Source organism: Chlorocebus sabaeus, chromosome 12 (assembly GCF_047675955.1).
Source record: "Chlorocebus sabaeus isolate Y175 chromosome 12, mChlSab1.0.hap1, whole genome shotgun sequence".
Taxonomy (NCBI): Eukaryota; Metazoa; Chordata; class Mammalia; order Primates; family Cercopithecidae; genus Chlorocebus; species Chlorocebus sabaeus.
This window is the reverse complement of record NC_132915.1, coordinates 108,730,135-108,748,496: the sequence shown is the minus strand read 5'-3', so window position 1 is coordinate 108,748,496 and position 18,362 is coordinate 108,730,135. Positions and strand designations below refer to the sequence as shown.

Sequence of the window (18,362 nt, the reverse complement as noted above, 5' to 3'; positions counted from 1 at the left end):
AGTCCAGACCCCCCCTCCCACTGCCAGGGGAAAGTGTCCATCCCCCTCAGCCACTCCAGGGGTTTCGAATTTCAGGGGTGTGATATCATGCCATATATATAAATAAATATATAGATACACACACACACACACACACACACACACACACATTTCCAGCCATGATTCCTGGCTCGTAACTCCCATAGTCCTTGTTATAATGTTGGGGTGCTTTAGGCCTCAGGAGCAGGCCTCAGAAAACAGTCTCTCTCTCTCTCTCTCTCTGACCTTCTCCTGCCCTCCTTTCACCTGCTCCGTTTCCTCCCCAGGGCAAGAATCTTCCCCTGCCTTTCTGTCTGGCCATAAATTATCTGACACACCTTGTGTAATTGTAGGTCACAAGATCCGCATCTTAGGAGTCCCGCTCCATTCCCTGGAGGAAGGAATGCTGCAGGGAGAAGCCAAGAAGAATCTGCACAGACAGGCCTTGTGAGTTTCCCACTCCACCAATGCTAGACCGTGCGCCAGTGCTAGACCATGTGCTAATGCTAGATCGTGCGCCAATGCAAACCATGTGCTAATGCTAGGTCATGCGCTAATGCTAGACCGTGCCCTTTTTGTCCAACCACATTTCTACACGGTTGTCCATGCTTCAGTCACGCCTATCCGACTATCCAATGAAGGCTCCATAAAAGGCCCAAGAGGACAGGGTTTAGGGAGCTTCCAGAGGGCTGAACACGTAGAGGCTCTCGGAGGGTGGGTGCCCGGGGAGGGCGGGAAGCTTCACACCCCTTCCCCTATACCTCGCCCTACACATCCTTTCATCTGTATCCTTTTTAATATCTTTTATAATAAACCAGTAAACATGTGTCCCTGAGTTCTGTGGGCTGCTCTAGCAAATTAATTGAACACAAAGAGGAGGCTGTGGGAACCCCAGTTTGCAGCTGGTGGGTCAGAAGCCCTGGAAGCCCAGATTTGTGAGTTTGCTTATTTGTTTGTTTGGAGATGGAGTCTCATTCTATCATCCAGGCTGGAGCGCAGTGGCGTGATCTCAGCTCACTGCAACCTCTGCCTCCCGGGTTCAAGCAATTGTCCTTGGAAGCCCAGATTTGCGACGGTGTCTATGGGAAGCGGGGGAGGGGGCAGCCTTGTGGGACTGAGATCTCAACCTGGGGGATCTGACGCTACCTCCAGGTAGACAGTGTCAGAAGCAGGTTGAATTAGAGGACATCCAACTGGTGTCTGTCGCCTGTGTGTGTGGGAAAACCCCAACACGTTGGGCCATAGAAGTCTCCTGTGTTGACGCTGAATGACAGAAGAGAAAAAACCCTTTGAGAGAGAGACAGAGAGCGAGAGAGAGTTTGTGTGTGTTTTCCACTCAAGGGGCTTTAGGAGGAATAGGCAGCACACTTGGTAGGTGAGACATGCCATCTAACTCACTGTCTTATTTCATTGTCCTGATGCAGGCGGAGGCTGGATTTTTATCTTTCCACCATTTCTGAAGTGTGTCCCCTTCTGCTCTCAGGGGAGCGTGCTGAACATGTGTTCTCTGGGCATTCCTGGGGTCAAGGTCTGGGTGTGGCTTCCAACACAGCCAAGAAGCTCCTCTCCCAGGTACTGGGGGCCCAGGAACCAGCCCTAAGATCCCTCCTCCGGGCCTAGCTTGCGGGTTTCAGTTAGTGCTTGGATGAGATCCCTGCTCCGGGCCTAGCTTGCGGGTTTCAGTTAGTGCTTGGATGAGATCCCTCCTCCGGGCCTAGCTTGTGGGTTTCACTTAGTGCTTGGATGAGGTCCCTGCTCCGGGCTTAGCTTGCGGGTTTCAGTTAGTGCTTGGATGAGATCCCTGCTCCGGGCCTAGCTTGCGGGTTTCAGTTAATGCTTGGATTTGCTCCCCGGGACAGGGTGCTGTGGGTTCTGCTTGCATCCAGGCCAGGCCTTAGCTAGTGCAGGATGAGGGGCTTGGATCAGAGGCTGGCTCCTGGATGCTGCTGGGTTCTGGGTGGGCCAGCTGTGTGGATGTGAATGCACCTGTCCTCCTGAACCACCAGGTCAACGAGGAACAGAGTGCAGGGAGCCCCAGAAGGGCAGGGCTGGCCCAGAGTCCACCCAGCCCTATAGCCTTTAAACCCCACTTTTTTGAGGCAGTGATACATTGTTCTGATAATACAGATGTAGAACCCCAATGTATCCAACACAGGACAGAGCTGCTCAGGGTGGAGCTGGGATGAGGCCTGTACTCCCTACCCCTAACCCAGACACACTCCAGGAACCTCCTCCCCGGCACCCCATTCCTAGGCCTCTGAGAGGCACACCTTGACGAGCACTAAAGGAAGCTGTCACCGCGATGCATAGTGGAAAAAACTAAGACTTTGTCCAAGGTCACCCAGCAAAGCAGGGGCAGAACTTTGGGTGATGGACTGAGACTTGGGATCTGTCCTCAGGACCCTCCTGCTGCTGCCCATCCCCAGGTTCCAAGGCCAAGGGGAGCCAAAATCAATGTCTGGGTCCAAATTGAGCTTTGCAGAGATGCCTGCTGGCCACACGGGAGAACATTGACTCTTGTTCAAGACAGGAGCTTCTCCTAAGGTGAGGAGAGTGAGGCCCACACAGGGGGCCACGGGGCCTGCCTCCACCCCGCCCAGTCCCTCCACCCCAGCTCCACCTCTAGGGAAGCTCTGCAGACTCTCCCCACCTCCTCTTAGAGATGAAAGGTCTGGGGGGTTCTGCCACTCCTGCTCGCCCGAGTTCCCAGACTTGACCATGAACTCCCTTCTTTCTGGGAAATACTCTGGAGCATTCTGTGGCATCCCAGAGGTAGGTCACAGCTGGGGATCAATTACAGAGGGTCTGTGCATGGTGGGGAGCCCAAGGACTGGCTTTGGAGCCAAGGGATCGCAGCCCAGCTCTGCCACTAACCAGAAGGGGGAACTTAGCCAGTCCCCCAGCAGAGGACGTTTCCCTGTTCCCTTCATGAACGCACACCTCAGCCCTCCAGGATTACCAGTGGGAAGTCAGTCACTTCTTTGTCTGCTTCCGGAGATCAAGACCAATTTATGGAGAAACTGGGAGATGGATATCCTCACAAGCCCGTTTTCCAGATGAAAAGCTGAGGCCCAGTGAGGGGAATGGTTACGTAGGGACACTGGATAGCCTGGGAGTTCAGACCAAGGATCCTACATCCCCTCCACCGAAGACCCCAGCCAGGCTGGTCTTGAGCTACTGCACAGGAACTTGCGCGTGACCTCCCGAACCCAGCAGCTGCCCTCGCTGAGCTCGGACCACGTGCCTGAGACCCACCTTCCCTCATTTAAACCCTGCTGGGGGTTGGGGGTGGGTGCTCCACACCATCAGGGAATGTATTTGTTCACCGTGTGTTTCTAGCCTCTAGAACAGAGCCTCAGGTACAGGAGGCACTTCACATTTATTGAATAAATAGATGAATGAACAAGTGTCATCCTCCCAACAGCCCCTTGAAGCAGGTACTCTTATTTGACAGACGAGGAATCTGAGACACAAAGAAGTCTTGGGTTCATTCATTCCTTCACTCATGCATGCATCCAGCACCCCTGTTGTGTGCAGACACCTGAAATAAGACAGTGAACCCCAGACACCGTTCTTGTCCTGAGAGCTCACAGCCCAAAAGCAGGGACAGCATCTCACCCACAGCCAGCAGTGGAAGCACCGATCTGGGTCCCAGCTTCAGTGGCCCACCACCTCCTCAAAAGATAGTTAAGTAAGGCCAGGCACGGTGGCTCACACCTGTAATCCCAGCACTTTGGGAAACCAAGGTGGGTGGATCACCTGAGGTCAGGAGTTCGAGACCAGCCTAGCCAACGTGGTGAAACCCTCTACTAAAAAAAATATAAAAATCAGCCAGGTGTTGTAATCCTAACTACTCAGGAGGCTGAGGCAGGAGAATTGCTTGAACTGGGAGGCAGAGGTTGCAGTGAGCCGAGACTGCACCATTGCACTCCACCCTGGGCGACAGAGCAAGACCCCATCTCAAAAGATCATGCCACTGCACTCCAGCTTGGGTGACAGAGCGAGACTCCATTAAAAGAAAAAGATACTTAAATAAAACAAAAATGTTATTTATTTACTTATTTTTGAGACATAGTCTCACTCTGGCACCCTGGTTCCAGCCTCATAGCTTGTGCTATGTTGCCCAGGCTGCTCTTGAACTCCTGGGCTCACATGATCCTCCCACCCTGGCCTCCCAAATACTGGGATTACAGGCTTGAGCCACCATGCTCAGCCTTAAGTAATATTTAATAAGAGTTTTCTTTAAGTCATATATAGAGACAGACAGAAAAACAGAGACAGAGAGAGACAACTGGAAGGCTAGCAGTGACTCTTCTCCCCACTATTCTTCTCCCACTCTGCCTGACTTGGATTTGTTCTTTCTGGTTCCCTTGAACACCGCAAGCCTCTGCCTACATTCCTATTTCAGCCCACTTCACTCCCGGATGAGAAAGATGTTCACATGTACCTACAGTGTTTTCTCCCATCTTCCTTGTACCTCCCTTGCCTTTGATTATTATATTTTTAAGTCATGGATGTCTCTCTTGTCTTTCTTTACCTTTGCATCCAGCCCCTTCCAGGCCAGTGCTGTCTTAAGGCCAAATTCTTTCTCCTCTGGGCGTGCAGCAAGGAGGGATGGAGACACTGCTAGTTGGGCCAAGGAAGGGCTGCGGCCAGCAGGCAGAGCCATAGGGCTAGGTCGGCCCTGTCTTGGTCACCTTAAAGCTGTATTAGAAAACAGTTCCCAGAGAGGCATCAGTGTCTGGAGGGCAGACCGGGGAACTCTGCAAACATAAACTGAGTAACGAAAATGAATCAGCAGATCCCAGACCAGGTCCCAGGGAGCTCGTGTTTGCAGCTAAAAGGTGGAAGCATGACCTTCTAAACAGCATTCACCAGCGCCCAGGGCCAGTGCCAGGCTCCTGCAGACTGAGATAACAGGCCCTGCCTTACAGGAACCCGCGGTCCTCTAGAGAAACCCCAAGGACACAGGTAATCATCACATCTCTGAGGGGACTGGGAGGCCGTGCCCAGGCACCAGGCAGGTCTGGGTTTCCAACTTCCAGCTACACTGCGACCTGGAGCACACCCGTAACCTCTCTGAGCCCCTCTCTGGCTGGGTCCCACCCCCCACCCCTTTGGTCACTGTCTCCTTTATTTTCCCTTAGGGTCCCTTCATGTTGCCTTCCTGCCCCTCCTCTCCTACACCCTGCCTAGAAGAGGCTTCTGCTACAAAAACCTTCTACCCTATGCGCTGGCCGACGTCTGGTGAGCTGCAAGAGGGTCTCTCCTGGGGTCCCAGAGTCCCTGGGGTGGACAAGAGCAGCCCTTCGTGGAAGGGATAATGCAACCCCGACAGGCCGTCGAAAGAAAGTGCGACCATTTCACAGAAGAGGACACGGAGGTTCCCGGTAATTCTGGGAGCCACTCGCTTGCGTTCCCTCGCTGGGCAGGGGCGCCTGGCTCAGAGGCCCTGAGCAAAGGAGGACAGACCCTAAACCGGACAGCAAGTGGCGTCCAGCTGGTTCTCCCTTTCCGTGACTGCTTCAAAGCTCTTATAAACTAGGTAAGGTTTTCCCCACAAATGGCTTCACTTCTCCACCCGCACTCTACCCTGCCCCCAGACCTGCGCTTCTTGGCCCCCTGAGCTGCGCCTGCTGCATCCTAGGCCAAGAGGCCCAGGGGTCAGCTCAGGCGCTCGGTGCCCCGGGATCCAGCTCTTGGGCCGCAGGGAAAAGGCTCTCGGACCGCAGGGGCGGGGCCTGCTGTAGGTGGGCGGGGCTGCGGCTCCCTCTTTCCTGCCTGGCTTCTCCAGCCTCGCCCGCGGCCTCGCTGCCTGCCCTGCTCCAGGCTCTGCCTGCGCCGCCGATCGCCCGGGTATCGCGGGGGCCCAGGCTAGCTGAGTCCGTTTTCTGCGCCGGGGTGGCGCCCCTCCATCCGTCCTAACGCCGGTCCGGCAGCAAGGAGTAAGTCTGCACCCGGTAGGGAGAGTCACGCTCCCTCGGCACCCCCCCAAGTCCCTGCCGCGCAGGGGGCCAAGGAGGAGGGCCCTGAGCCCAGGAGGTGCGCATCTGGGACCTGGGACTCTGGGGTCGGGTCTGGGGTCGCAGTCTGGACCCGGACTGGGGCCGGCGGCGCTCGGGGCTGGGCTCTGCGTTCGCGGGAGGCGGGGACGAGACGGGGCTTGGAGGCCCAGGTGGGGAAACTGAGGCCCCAGAGGAAGAGAGAGGGAGAGGGCTTGCCGGACACTCCCGAGTGGCAGCGGCCTAATCCCCAGAACCCCGGCCCTCCGCTCACTGTGGCCCAGGCTGCGCCCAGCGTTTCACAGCCTTTCCCGTGCGTCTTCCCCCGGGCGCCGCGTGCCGGCCCCCATCAACGGAGGCCGGGAGCAGGGGATGACTGACCCAAGGTCACCAAGCCAGTGGGTTGAGGCGCGTTCACATCGTTCCGTGGAGAACCCGGGGCCTGCCTCCCGGAGAGGTGGACAGCGACCACCTCGCTCCACTCGGGGAATCCTGGGCACCCCTCCCCGCTCATCCTGCGCTGGGACTGCGTGAGTCCTCGCTGTGCCTCGGGGCTTGATTTCCAGCGGACGGTGGACTGGCCCATGCGCCCCTCCCGGCGGCCTCGGCTCACCTCCGAGAATGGACCTAGTGAGGGAGACGCGGGAGCCAAGGCAGGGGTCCGCCGCCTCCGCGAAGTTAGTCCCAGCCCCTCTCCCAAAGGGCTGCTGGAAGTAACAGCTGAGCACCCAGCCACGGCCATCGTGCACCTCCCAGAGCTGCCAGAGCTGAACCCGGGATCCAGCGGGACCCAGAGTCCACATGACCCCAGTGGGTGACCGAGGGGAGGGCAGGGCTGCAGGGCTGGGGTCACCGTCTCCCGATAAAGAGCATTCCTGGCCCGGCGAGGTGGCTCACGTCTGTAATCCCAGCACTTTGGGAGGCCGAGGTGGGAGGATCACCTGAGGTCGGGAGACCAGCCTGATCAACATGGGGAAACCTCGTCTCTACTAAAAATACAAAAATTCGCTGGGCGTGGTGGCTTATGCCTGGAATCCAGCTACTCCGGAGGCTGAGACAAGAGAATCGCTTGAACCCAAGAGAAGAGGTTGCAGTGAACTGAGATTGCGCCACTGCACTCCAGCCCTGGTGACAAGAGTGAAACTCCATCTCAAAAAAAAAGCGTTCCTTTGCAGGTGTTCCCGGGACCTCAGAGACCAGGCTCAGAGCTTGACATCCCCGCAAGGAGACAGCCTCATCTGCCGAGGTCGGTAAGGTCTCTGCAGGTGCCCAGGCTCTGGTGCAGCCCCCAGCAATGCATCGTCGGAGACTGGCCCTGGGTCTGGGGTTCTGCCTGCTGGCGGGCACAACCCTCAGTGTCCTGTGGTGAGTCTACCCCCACAGAACTCTTCCTGTCTCTATTCCCACCCAGGACTCCCACTGTCTCTGAAGGTCAACCCCAAAACCTTGACCTCCTCCTAGGATTCCAGATCCCACCAACCCCTCCTGACTCACCTGTCCTCCAATCCCAGCTCCAGCAAGACCCAACTAGTGTCCCTGGCTTCTGAATTCTGTCTTGTACTGGTCTCCTGGCCTTTGACGTGCTTTTTTTATTTTTATTTTATTTTATTTTTTTGAGACAGAGTCTTGATCTGTGGCCGAGGCTGGAGTGCAGTGGCATGATCTCGGCTCACCACAAGCTCCATCTCCCAGGTTCACTCCATTCTCCTGCCTCAGCCTCCTGAGTAGCTGGGACTACAGGCACCCGCCACCACGCCCAGCTAACTTTTTTTGTACTTTTAGTAGAGACAGGGTTTCACCGTGTTAGTCAGGATGGTCTCGATCTCCTGACCTTGTGATCCACCCGCCTCAGCCTCCCAAAGTATTGGGATTACAGGCGTGAGCCACCGCGCCCGGCCCTTGACTAGCTCTTTTCTCTGCCTGGACCATCCTTCAACCAATGTTGATGGGGAATCCCTGTTCACGCTCCCAAATTCACTCTTTGTTTCTGTCCTTCCATGAAGCTCCTGGGGCTGCCCCTCACCCTGCTGTTTGTGTGGGGGGCCTGGCATCAAGAATATACACTCCCTGGGAATGAATGACTGCATGGGTGCATGAATGACTGCATGCCAGGCCCTGTGACACATGCCGGGAATACCAGTAGGCTTTGTCCTCCGAGGTCAGCCAGACCTACAGAATGACGGGGGACCTGGTCTCCTAATGCACTGTGGGAGACCTTCACTCCCAGTGATGTGCGTGAGGTGTGTTTTCAGCCTCTGGAGCAGAGTGGATCAACAGATTTTTTTTTTTCTTCACAGGGTGTACGTTGAGAACTGGCTGCCTGTCTCCTATGTCCCCTATTATCTCCCCTGCCCAGAGGTCTTGTAAGTATGGGTGGGGCCAGGAGAACTGGGGGCCCTGTGGGCTGCTCATAGTTGGGGAGACAGGAGAGTATTTAAGTTCACTTCATCTGCCGGTTCCTGAGTTCCAAGTTCATGTTTCTGATAAATGCAATAGTATTTAGGTAATTTAAGGGCTGTGACAAATGTGAAGTGAAATTCCCATTTCGGTCTTCCAGCTCCCTTGCAGCTCCCTTGCAGCTCCCTTGCAGCTCCCTTGCAGCTCCCTGCATGGTCTGGTCTTCCACATTTTGCACAGCTGTGAGCCTCACTTGCTGTGTCTGGCCACTGAAAACAGGGAGTGCAATGATGCCCATAAATAGGCTGCTCTTGCTCCTGGTGACCAGCAGGGGCTCAGTGCTTTTAGGACTTGACCCTGTTGCTCGGTTTTGTGTTCCATGGATTCAAGGAACAAATGAACATGTGACCAAAGTCCTCCTTACCTAAGGAGGTTTTGTTTTGTTTTGTTTTGTTTGAGTCAGAGTCTCACTCTGTCGCCCTGGCTGGAGTACAGTGGCGCGATCTCAGCTCACCGCAACCTCCGCCTCCCCAGTTCAAGAGATTCTCCTGTCTCAGCCTCCAGAGTAGCTGGGATTACAGGCACCTGCCACCATACCCGGCTAATTTTTGTATTTTTAGTTGAGACAGTGTTTCACCATGTTGGCCAGGCTGGTCTCGAACTCCTGATCTCAAGTGATCCACCTACCTCGGCCTCCCGAAGTGCTGGGATTATAGGCGTGAGCCACTGTGCCCGGCCGAGTCTGACTTTTTAACAGTTAAGACTGAAAAAATGAGTTGGGATAATCTCAGAGGAGCGTCTGGTCTTTTGTTTTTCATGACAACTCAAGGAAAGTTAAACATCTGAATCACAGACCACAAATTAACAAGGCATGTTTTATATTGTAAACATAGAATACAGTAAATTAGGAAGGCAGGAAGGAGAAAAGACAAAAGAAAAAGAAAACCCTGTCAGGTTCACCTGTCAAAAATTACACTCCAATTCCAAAGTTCGTTGTTTGCTTTGCTTGTTTGTTCCCCTTTCAAATTTAACAGATTAGATATTTACATGGTTCTAAATGCAAAATGGCTGCTTGCTATTTAGAACAGTTGTGGTCATACTGTTTTTGCAGTTTTTATTCTGTTTTCCCAGAAGGAACTTTATTTTTCAATGTGTGTCCCATCCCCTTTTTTTCAAAATGAGATAGGGTCTCACTGTGTTGTCCAGTCTGGTCTCGGACTCCTGGGCTCAAGCAGTCCTCCTGCCTCAGCCTCCCAAAGTGCTGAGATTACAGGCATGAGCTACTGCATCAGCCTGATCACCATCATCTTATTCCACCCAGGGGCTGGCACATAATTTTTGAGTCCCTCTCTCTTTCCCACCACCAATTGCTCTCGGCATTTATGTTGCTCCCAGTTTCCCAGGGTTCTAAGTTTGTGATGAGCAGCATAACCCTTTCTCCGTTTCAAAGATTGTTTTGTTCAGACATGTTCCCTTAGTGGCCAGAGGATGTGGATAGGTTCTGATCCATCTCATCGGGTTATTTCAGAAGGACCACAGCACATCGGTCACTCATTCATGTGCCCTGCCCGAGCAGTACCCAGCAAAGCCACCCTGTAAGACACATGGGCTACTGCTGGGAATACCAGGGGTTATGAAAACAAAAATGAACCTACCTTGCTGATTGGGAGAGGGAAATGCTATCCTCTTTGGTATAAATTTTATTTATGATGATGATGATTATTATTATTATATTGAGACAGAGGCTCGCTTTGCCGCCCAGGCGGGAGTGCAGTGGCGTGATCTCAGCTCATTGCAACCTCCGCCTCCCGGGTTCAAGCAATTCTCATGCCTCAGTCATCTGAACAGCTGGGATTACAGGCGCACCAGCTAATTATTGTATTTTTAGTAGAAACAGGGTTTCATCATGTTGGCCAGTCTGGTCTTTGCCCGCCTCAGCCAGGCTTCGCCGCCACCACTGGCCTCCCAAAGTGCTGGGATTAAAGGCGTGAACCATCACCCCTGGACTTAATTTTATTATTATTATTATTATTACTAGTGAGAGTGTCATTTCCCTATGTCTTCCCATTAATTGAATTTTTTCTTGTGTGAAGTGCTTCCTCCCCACCTTCTCTGTTTGGTCCGTTTGTGGGTTCTCTATCATCACCCTTGGCTGAGTATACCTACAACTTTTTTTTTCTTCTTTACAGTTTGTCTATCTTTTGTGTGTGTGTGTGTGGTGGGGGAAGATAAGGTCTGGCTCTGTCACTCAGGCTGGAGTGCAGTGGCATTATTACAGCTCACTACAGCCTTGACCTCCTGGGCTCAAGTGATCCTCATACCTTAGCCTCTCGAGTAGCTGGGACCACAGGTACGCACCACCACACCTCCTAGCTCATTTTTTATTTGTGTGTAGAGACAGGGTCTCACTATGTTGCCCAGGCTGGTCTGGAACTCCTGGCCTCAAAGGATCCTCCCAACTCACCCTTGCTGGGATTGCAGGTGTGAGCCACCACACCGGCCTGCTTTTGTATTCTTGTGTGTAACTCTTCACTGCAGCTGGAGTGTGTCTGGGCTTGTGGAGAGAAAAGAGGAGCCAGGGAGGTGCAGAATGCTGGGCTGTTTGGTGCCCCTTCTAACTCCTGACCCCTTCTTGAAATCCCAGGGCTTTCTGAGCAGGGTCCTGAAATATGCTTGCTTGTAGGAAATTAGGGCAGAGGGCCCGTTTGACGAATTGACTTGAAAAAATTGTTGATTCAAGAGTAGCAACGTGGCTGGGTGTGGTGGCTTACGCCTATAATCCCAGCACTTCAGGAGGCCAAGGCTGGTGGATGACTTGAGCTCAGGAGTTGAGACCAGTCTGGCCAACATGATGAAACCTCGCCTCTAATAAAAATACAAAAATTGGCGGGTGTGGTGGCACACACCTGTGGTCCCAGCTACTTGGGAAGCTGAGGCAGGAGAATCACTTGAACCCGGGAGGCTGAGGTTACAGTGAGCCAAGATCACACCACTGCACTCCAGCTGGGAAGACAAGATTACTGAGACTCCATCTAAAAAAAAAAAAAAAAAAGTAGCTACTATTCACAAAAGGACAAAAACTTAATTATTCCACTTATAGGAAGTACCTTCCATACTCAAGTTCATAGAGGCCATACTCAAGTTCATCAAGTTCATGGTTCCCAGGGGCTGGGGGAGGGGCAATGGCAACCTCTTATTTAATGAGGGTCCAAGCTTCCTTTTGGGATGATGAAAAAGTCTGGACACAAATGTTGGATCCTTGCGTGACAATGTGAATGTACCTAATGCCACTGAACTGTACACTTAAAAGTCGGCTGAGGTAGTAAATCTGGTGTTTTGTACACTTTACCACAAATAAAAGAGCATAGCCTAGAAGTGGACGAGTCAAGGAGGCTTCAGTCATCCCATCATACATGACGTATTGAAACTCACAGGGGACCAGGCCAGGCGGCTCATGCCTGTAATCCTAGCACTGTGGGAGGCCGAGACAGGCAGATCGCTTGAGCTCGGGAGTTCAAGTCCAGCCTGGGCAACATGGTGAAACCCTGTCTCTACCAAAAATATTAATACAAAAACAGCTGGGTGTGGCGGTGGGCGCCTGTGGTCCCGGCTCCTCAGGGGACTGGTGTGGGAGGATCGCTTGGGCTCAGGCGGTCAAGGCTGCAGTTAGCTGAGTTTGTGCCACTGCACTCTAGCCTGGGCAACACAGAGAGACCCCATCTCAAAAAAGAAAAGAAAGAAAGAAAAGAAACTTACAAGGACCTGGCAGACTACTGTGTCATCAGTGGGTGGGATCCTTACGAGCTTCTGCCTAGGGACAGTCAGCCTCAGGTCTTTTCTTGCTGCTGCTGGCTGGGTGGCTTTTCCCTTTTCCTTTTTTTTTTTTTTTTTTTTTTTTGAGATGGATTCTCCCTCTGTCGCCAGGCTGGAATGCAGTGGCAGGATCTCGGCTCACTGTACCTGCCTCAGCCTCCTGAGTAGCTGGGACTACAGGTGCGCGTCACCACACCCAGCTAATTTTTGTATTTTTAGTAGAGACGGGGTTTCACCATGTTGGCCAGGATGGTCTCGATCTCTTGACCTTATGATCCGTCCGCCTCAGCCTCCCAAAGTGCTGGGATTACAGACGTGAGCCACTGCGCCCGGCCAGTCTTTCCCTTCTCTGCGCCTCGCTTCCACCTGCTGGAAACACTCTAAGTGGATGGTTTTATTGTCCCCATTTTGTGAATGAGGAAACTAAAGTTCATAGGGTCAAATGTCTGGCTCCAGGTCCCTGGGCCAGTTGGTGACAGAGCCAGAGGTGAGCCCAGGGGTCTGACCCTGCAGCCCTGGCACCTCCTTCATGGACCCCCTTCTTTCTTCTCCACCCAGTTTGACTTTGAAAGTGACCATGCAGACTGCCTGCCAAGACTTGCCCAGGATCCCTCACCTTACTGAGCACTTGCTCCATGCTGGACCTGGGCCAAGAGCCCTTCACACACCTTGTGTAATTCTCACCACCGCTAGGGCTAAGGATGGTTTTGCCCATTTTGCAGATGCAGAGAAATGGCAGTCAGGGATCCACTAAAGAAACAGAACCAGTAAGAGGTAGGCAGGTAGACAGACAGGCCAACGTACCTGGGAAAATTGACTTATGTGATGGTGAGGCTGGCTAGGTAGCTGAAACTCAGACAGGAGTGGACACTGCAGCCCATACGTGAAAGTTCTTTTTTTTTTTTTTTTTTTTTTGAGACAGGGTCCCACTTTGTGGGTGGCCCAGGCTGGAGTGCAGTAGTGTGATTTACAGCTCACTACAGCCTCCACCTCCTGCGCTCAAACCATCCTCCTGCTTCAGCCTCCCAAGTAGCCAGGACTACAGGTGCACACCACCACACCCAGCTAATTTTTGTTGTTTTTGTAGAGACGAGGACTTGCCATGTTTCCCAAGCTGGTCTTGAACTCCTGGATTCAAGTGCTTTGCCCACCTCGGCCTCCCAAAGTGCTGGGATTACAGGTGTGAGTTACCTGGGCTGGCTACCAGTTCTGTTCTTAAGGCCTTTCAACCAATTGGGTCAGTCCCACCCAGGTTGTCTAGGATACTCTCTTTTACATAAAATCAACTGATACAGAATGTTAATCACATCTACAGAATACTTTCACAGACCAGCCTGGGCAACATAGCAAGACCCCATCTCTATAAAATTTTTAAAAATCAGCTGGGGGTTGTAATGAGTGCCTGGCAGGTGCAGCTACTCAGGAGGCTAAGGTAGGAGGATTGCTTGAACCCAGGAGGTCGAGGCTGCAATGAGCTATGATTGTGCCACTGCACTCCAGCCTGGGCAACAGAGCAAGACCCTGTCTCTTAAAAAAAAAAAAAAATGTTTCACAGCAACACCTCGAGTTGTGTTTGAGAAACCGGATACTACAGCCTAACCAAGTTAACACATACAACTGACCATTACAGTGAGCTCAGGTTAATTAGCTCACCCGAGGTCCCAGTCACCAGGCCTTTGCAACTTTTCTTCCTTTTTTTTTTTTTGAGACGGAATCTCACTCTGTCACCCAGGCTGGAGTGCAGTGGTGCAATATTGGCTCACTGCAACCTCCGCCTCCCGGGTTCAAGCAATTCTCCTGCCTCAGCCTCCCGAGTAGCTGGGATTACAGGCACCCGCCACCATGCCCAGCTAATTTTTTGTATTTTTAGTAGAGATGGGGTTTCACCATCTTGGCCAGGCTGGTCTTGATCTCCTGGCCTCGTGATGTACCTGCCTCGGCCTCCCAAAGTGCTGGGATTACAGGCGTGAGCCACTGTGACCGACCCTTTGCAGCTTTTCAAACCTTCTCTCGGACAATGAGAGCAACATGCTTGGAAAAGCATCAGCCTTGGGACTAAGCAGCACTGGGTTCGTGTCACTCAGTCTCTCAACAACCCTGGACAGATCACTTCTGCAAGGGTCCCCAGCTCCTCCGTAGAGTTGGGTGGGGCTGTGGGGGAAGGTCAGAGGGAGCCTGCATGGACCCTGGGTGCCCGCCCGCAGGGGCCTCTGACTCCTCCTTCTTCCTGTGCTGAGTATCTCTGTCCCCAGTCCCATGATGATGGCTCTTTCTTGCCTCTGCCACCAGCAACATGAAGCTGCACTGCAAGAGGGAGAAGCCGCTCCAGCCTGTGGCATGGTAAGGAGACTGGCATTTCCCCTTTTGTGGCCTTGAGGGTGGTGGCTCCCCTCCACCACTGGTCCTTCTTGGTTGCAGGTCACAGTACCCCCAGCCCAAGCTGCTGGAGCACAGGTAGGTGTCATGCAGGCCTGAAGGGGGTGGGGGGAGGAGGCAAAAGAGCTCTGATTTATAATTTGGGGTAGTGGAGGTGCCAATATCAGGGTGGCCTTGGGGTCCAGAGAGTTAGGGACTGTGGAAAGACACAGGGCTGGGAGTCAGGGACCTGTGCTGTGTGACCTTGGGCAGGGTACCCAACTGCTCTGAGCTTTTTCTGTGCAGGTGGATAATAGTACCTAGCTCCCTGGAGGTTGGAGGAGCAGATGAGAGGTACTGTAACATCTGCGGTGTCTGCACTCAGTAGGTGCTCGGGCCATTGTTCTTAACAATGTTGTCTTGCCCTTTTTAATGACCCTCAATTATTAGGGGCTCGGCACACATGGACAATGCCAGGCTCCTCCTTGGTGTGCATTAACTCCTGCTCTTCCCAACCCTGCTGGGAGGTGACTGTCATTATTCCCACCTTCCATGTGAGGAAAGGGAGGCCCAGAGATGGGGACGAAGCTGCCCCGGTCACACAGTGTGAGAGCCAGGGCCGGGAGGAGACTTAGGCTTTCACAGGGGAGGGTCTCAGTGCCCACGGTCCCCCTGCTGCCAGGCCCACACAGCTGCTGACACTCACACCCTGGTTAGCGCCCATCGTCTCCGAGGGAACCTTCAACCCAGAGCTTCTGCAGCACATCTACCAGCCACTGAACCTGACCATTGGGGTCACGGTGTTTGCCGTGGGGAAGTGAGTAGTGGGCTGGGGAAGGGGAGGGAGGTCTCCCTGAGCCACAGTTTATAGTCAGGAAGAGAACAGATGTGCACACAGGACCCTGCAGGGCGCCCAGGGAGCTCGGAACCAGGTGCTGAGCAGACAGAAAATGCAGAGTAGGGTGTGATAGTGGGATGGGGGCTTCCTGGGGTAGGGGGTCTGGCTCTAGCATAGATGGGAGGCAGAGTCCAGGTGAGGGGACAGCAGGAACCTTTCTCAGGAGGCCCCACTGCCCCTCCCTGTTTCATCTGAACCCCTCCTCTGCCCTCGTCTCTCCCTGACCCCACCTGGCCTTCCTTAGGAGCTGCCGCTTGGCAGCCTCCCTTTGGGCCCCTGGGACTCCTTCCTGGAACTTCCGGGGGCCCCAAGCCCTAAAGCATGGCCAGATGATGAATGGCCCACCTAGGGTCAGGTGACCCCCTTGTCCAGTGAGTTTTGGCCTGGGGGCAGGGCTATGTCAACCACACCCCACTCCATGCCCCCAGCGTCTAGCTCAACTGCTTTCCCTTAATTCGTCCACTTACCTGCTTCTTGGCTACTTTCTTCTCCGTGGTACTCAATGTTCCTGCCTGTATAATGGGCACGCTTTAAGGCAGCTTATGAAGATCAAAGATCATAAGAATTCTTAGAACGTTGCTGGGGACTTAGAAATTGTTCAATAAAACTTCACCTGGTCTAGAAGCTTAAGAATCTCTACCAGGAGGCCGGGCACAGTGGCTCATGCCTGTAATCCCAGCACTTTGGGAGGCCGAGGCGGGCAGATCACAAGGTCAGGAGATCGAGACCATCCTGGCTAACATGGTGAAAACCCATCTCTACTAAAAATACAAAACAAAACAAAAAAAATTAGCCAGGCGTGGTGGCAGGTGCCTATAGTCCCAGCTACCTGGGAGGCTGAGGCAGGAGAATGGCATGAACCCGGGATGCGGAGCTTGCAGTAAGCTGAGATCGCAACACTGCACTCCAGCAGGGGCAACAGAGCGAGACTCCATCTCAAAAAAAAAAAAAAAAGAAAAAAAAAAGAATCTCTACCAGGAACATGCTTACAACAGCCGTTAAGAGGCTGGTACTAGCGTTTTGGGAATTGGACAAATGAGGACCCAGAGGGTCAGAGCAGAGTGACATCTTGAGATGGGGAGCTGGTAAGTGGACCCCAGCCTGGCTGGCCCCAGCACACAGTGGGGACGCAGGCAGGCTGCTGGGGTAGCGGTGGGTGACCGGGTGATCATCACTAGGTACACTCACTTCATCCAGTCCTTTCTGGAGTCAGCCGAGGAGTTCTTCATGCGTGGGTACCGGGTGCACTACTACATCTTCACTGACAACCCTGCAGCCGTTCCCGGGGTCCCACTGGGTCACCACCGGCTCCTCAGCACCATTCCCATCCAGGGTCACTCCAACTGGGAAGAGACATCCATGCGCCGGATGGAGACCATCAGCCAGCACATTGCTAAGAGGGCCCACCGGGAGGTGGACTACCTCTTCTGCCTTGATGTGGACATGGTGTTTCGGAACCCGTGGGGCCCTGAGACCTTGGGAGACCTGGTGGCTGCCATTCACCCAAGCTACTACGCCACACCCCGCCAGCAGTTTCCCTACGAGCGCAGGCGTGTTTCCACTGCCTTTGTGGCAGACAGCGAAGGGGACTTCTATTATGGTGGGAAAGTCTTCGGGGGGCAGGTGGCCAGGGTATATGAGTTTACCAGGGGCTGCCACATGGCCATCCTGGCGGACAAGGCCAATGGCATCATGGCAGCCTGGCGGGAGGAAAGCCACCTGAATCGTCGCTTCATCTCAAACAAGCCGTCCAAGGTGCTGTCCCCCGAGTACCTCTGGGATGACAGGAAGCCCCAGCCGCCCAGCCTGAAGCTGATCCGCTTTTCTACACTGAACAAGGATATCAGCTCCTGAGGAGTTGACCATGGAACTGGGGCTGCCATGGATGGGGATCCAAAGCCCTGTAGCCACCAGCACTTCACTAGTGGGCAGACCAGCCCTGTTCCACCTCCCTCTGTCAGTCAGGCGAATTCAACTGGAAAAGGGATGTGGAAAGGCCACTGTGAACTGCAGAGGACTGTGCACACAGTAGCACACAAGATCTCACACTAATGTGGCACAGGAACGGTGAGACGGGGGAGGGGACGCGCAGTTACAAAGGCAGGGCCGGGCAGGCTTGCTGCGTTCTGCAGCAGTGCCTTTGTGGGGCAGGCTCCGAAGCCTCAGCCCGACTCAGAGTGCCTGAACCCTGCAGCACCAGCCTCCCGTTTATTGCATATTGCCCTTAACACAGCATTTCTAATACACTAGTGTGAAGGCACCCTAGACCCCTTTTCTCTGGTCACAGGGGTCCTGGATCCCTTGATGTCTCCCAATCACATGTAGCCAATTCCTCACTCAGGCCCCCAGAGCGAGCCTTTGAAATGGAGCAGGTCTAGGCTCCCTCTGGTTTCCTGCGCCCCAAAGTGAGCCGCACTCTCAGGGGACTAGCCACCTCCTTCTGAAGAGGGTTTGGGGCAGTTTATAATAAAGGTAGTGCCGGGCGCGGTGGCTCAAGCCTGTAATCCCAGCACTTTGGGAGGCCGAGACGGGCGGATCACGAGGTCAGGAGATCGAGACCATCCTGGCTAACACGGTGAAACCCCGTCTCTACTAAAAAATACAAAAAACTAGCCGGGCGAGGTGGCGGGCGCCTGTAGTCCCAGCTACTCGGGAGGCTGAGGCAGGAGAATGGCGCAAACCCGGGAGGCAGAGCTTGCAGTGAGCTGAGATCCGGCCACTGCACTCCAGCCCGGGCAACAGAGCCAGACTCCATCTCAAAAAAATAAAAAATAAAAAATAAAAATAAAAATAAAGGTAGTGTGTGCTTTTCCCTAGCTAGGGTGATTTTTTGTTTGTTTTGCTTTTGTTTTTGTTTTCTTTGAGACCGAGTTTCGCTC

The 18,362-nt window shown here is 53.6% G+C and overlaps 1 protein-coding gene across 5 annotated transcripts; it reads left to right on the top strand.

Moving 5' to 3' along the window:
• The first annotated feature begins 5,784 nt into the window (after positions 1-5,784).
• GBGT1 (globoside alpha-1,3-N-acetylgalactosaminyltransferase 1 (FORS blood group)) lies at positions 5,785-18,214 on the top strand. 5 transcript variants are annotated; one of them, XM_008005806.3, is made up of 7 exons: positions 5,785-5,963; positions 7,196-7,385; positions 8,318-8,383; positions 14,520-14,570; positions 14,649-14,684; positions 15,268-15,402; positions 16,662-18,214. In XM_008005806.3, exons 2-7 carry the CDS (start codon positions 7,315-7,317, stop codon positions 17,335-17,337), a joined length of 1,035 nt encoding a protein of 344 aa, XP_008003997.2. In that variant the 5' UTR covers positions 5,785-5,963; positions 7,196-7,314; the 3' UTR covers positions 17,338-18,214. The 5 variants fall into 5 exon arrangements, with proteins under 5 accessions (XP_008003997.2, XP_072878165.1, XP_008003996.2 ...); XM_073022064.1 differs by having other exon boundaries at positions 14,483-14,570; XM_008005805.3 differs by having other exon boundaries at positions 5,785-6,060.
• Positions 18,215-18,362: the final 148 nt, after the last annotated feature.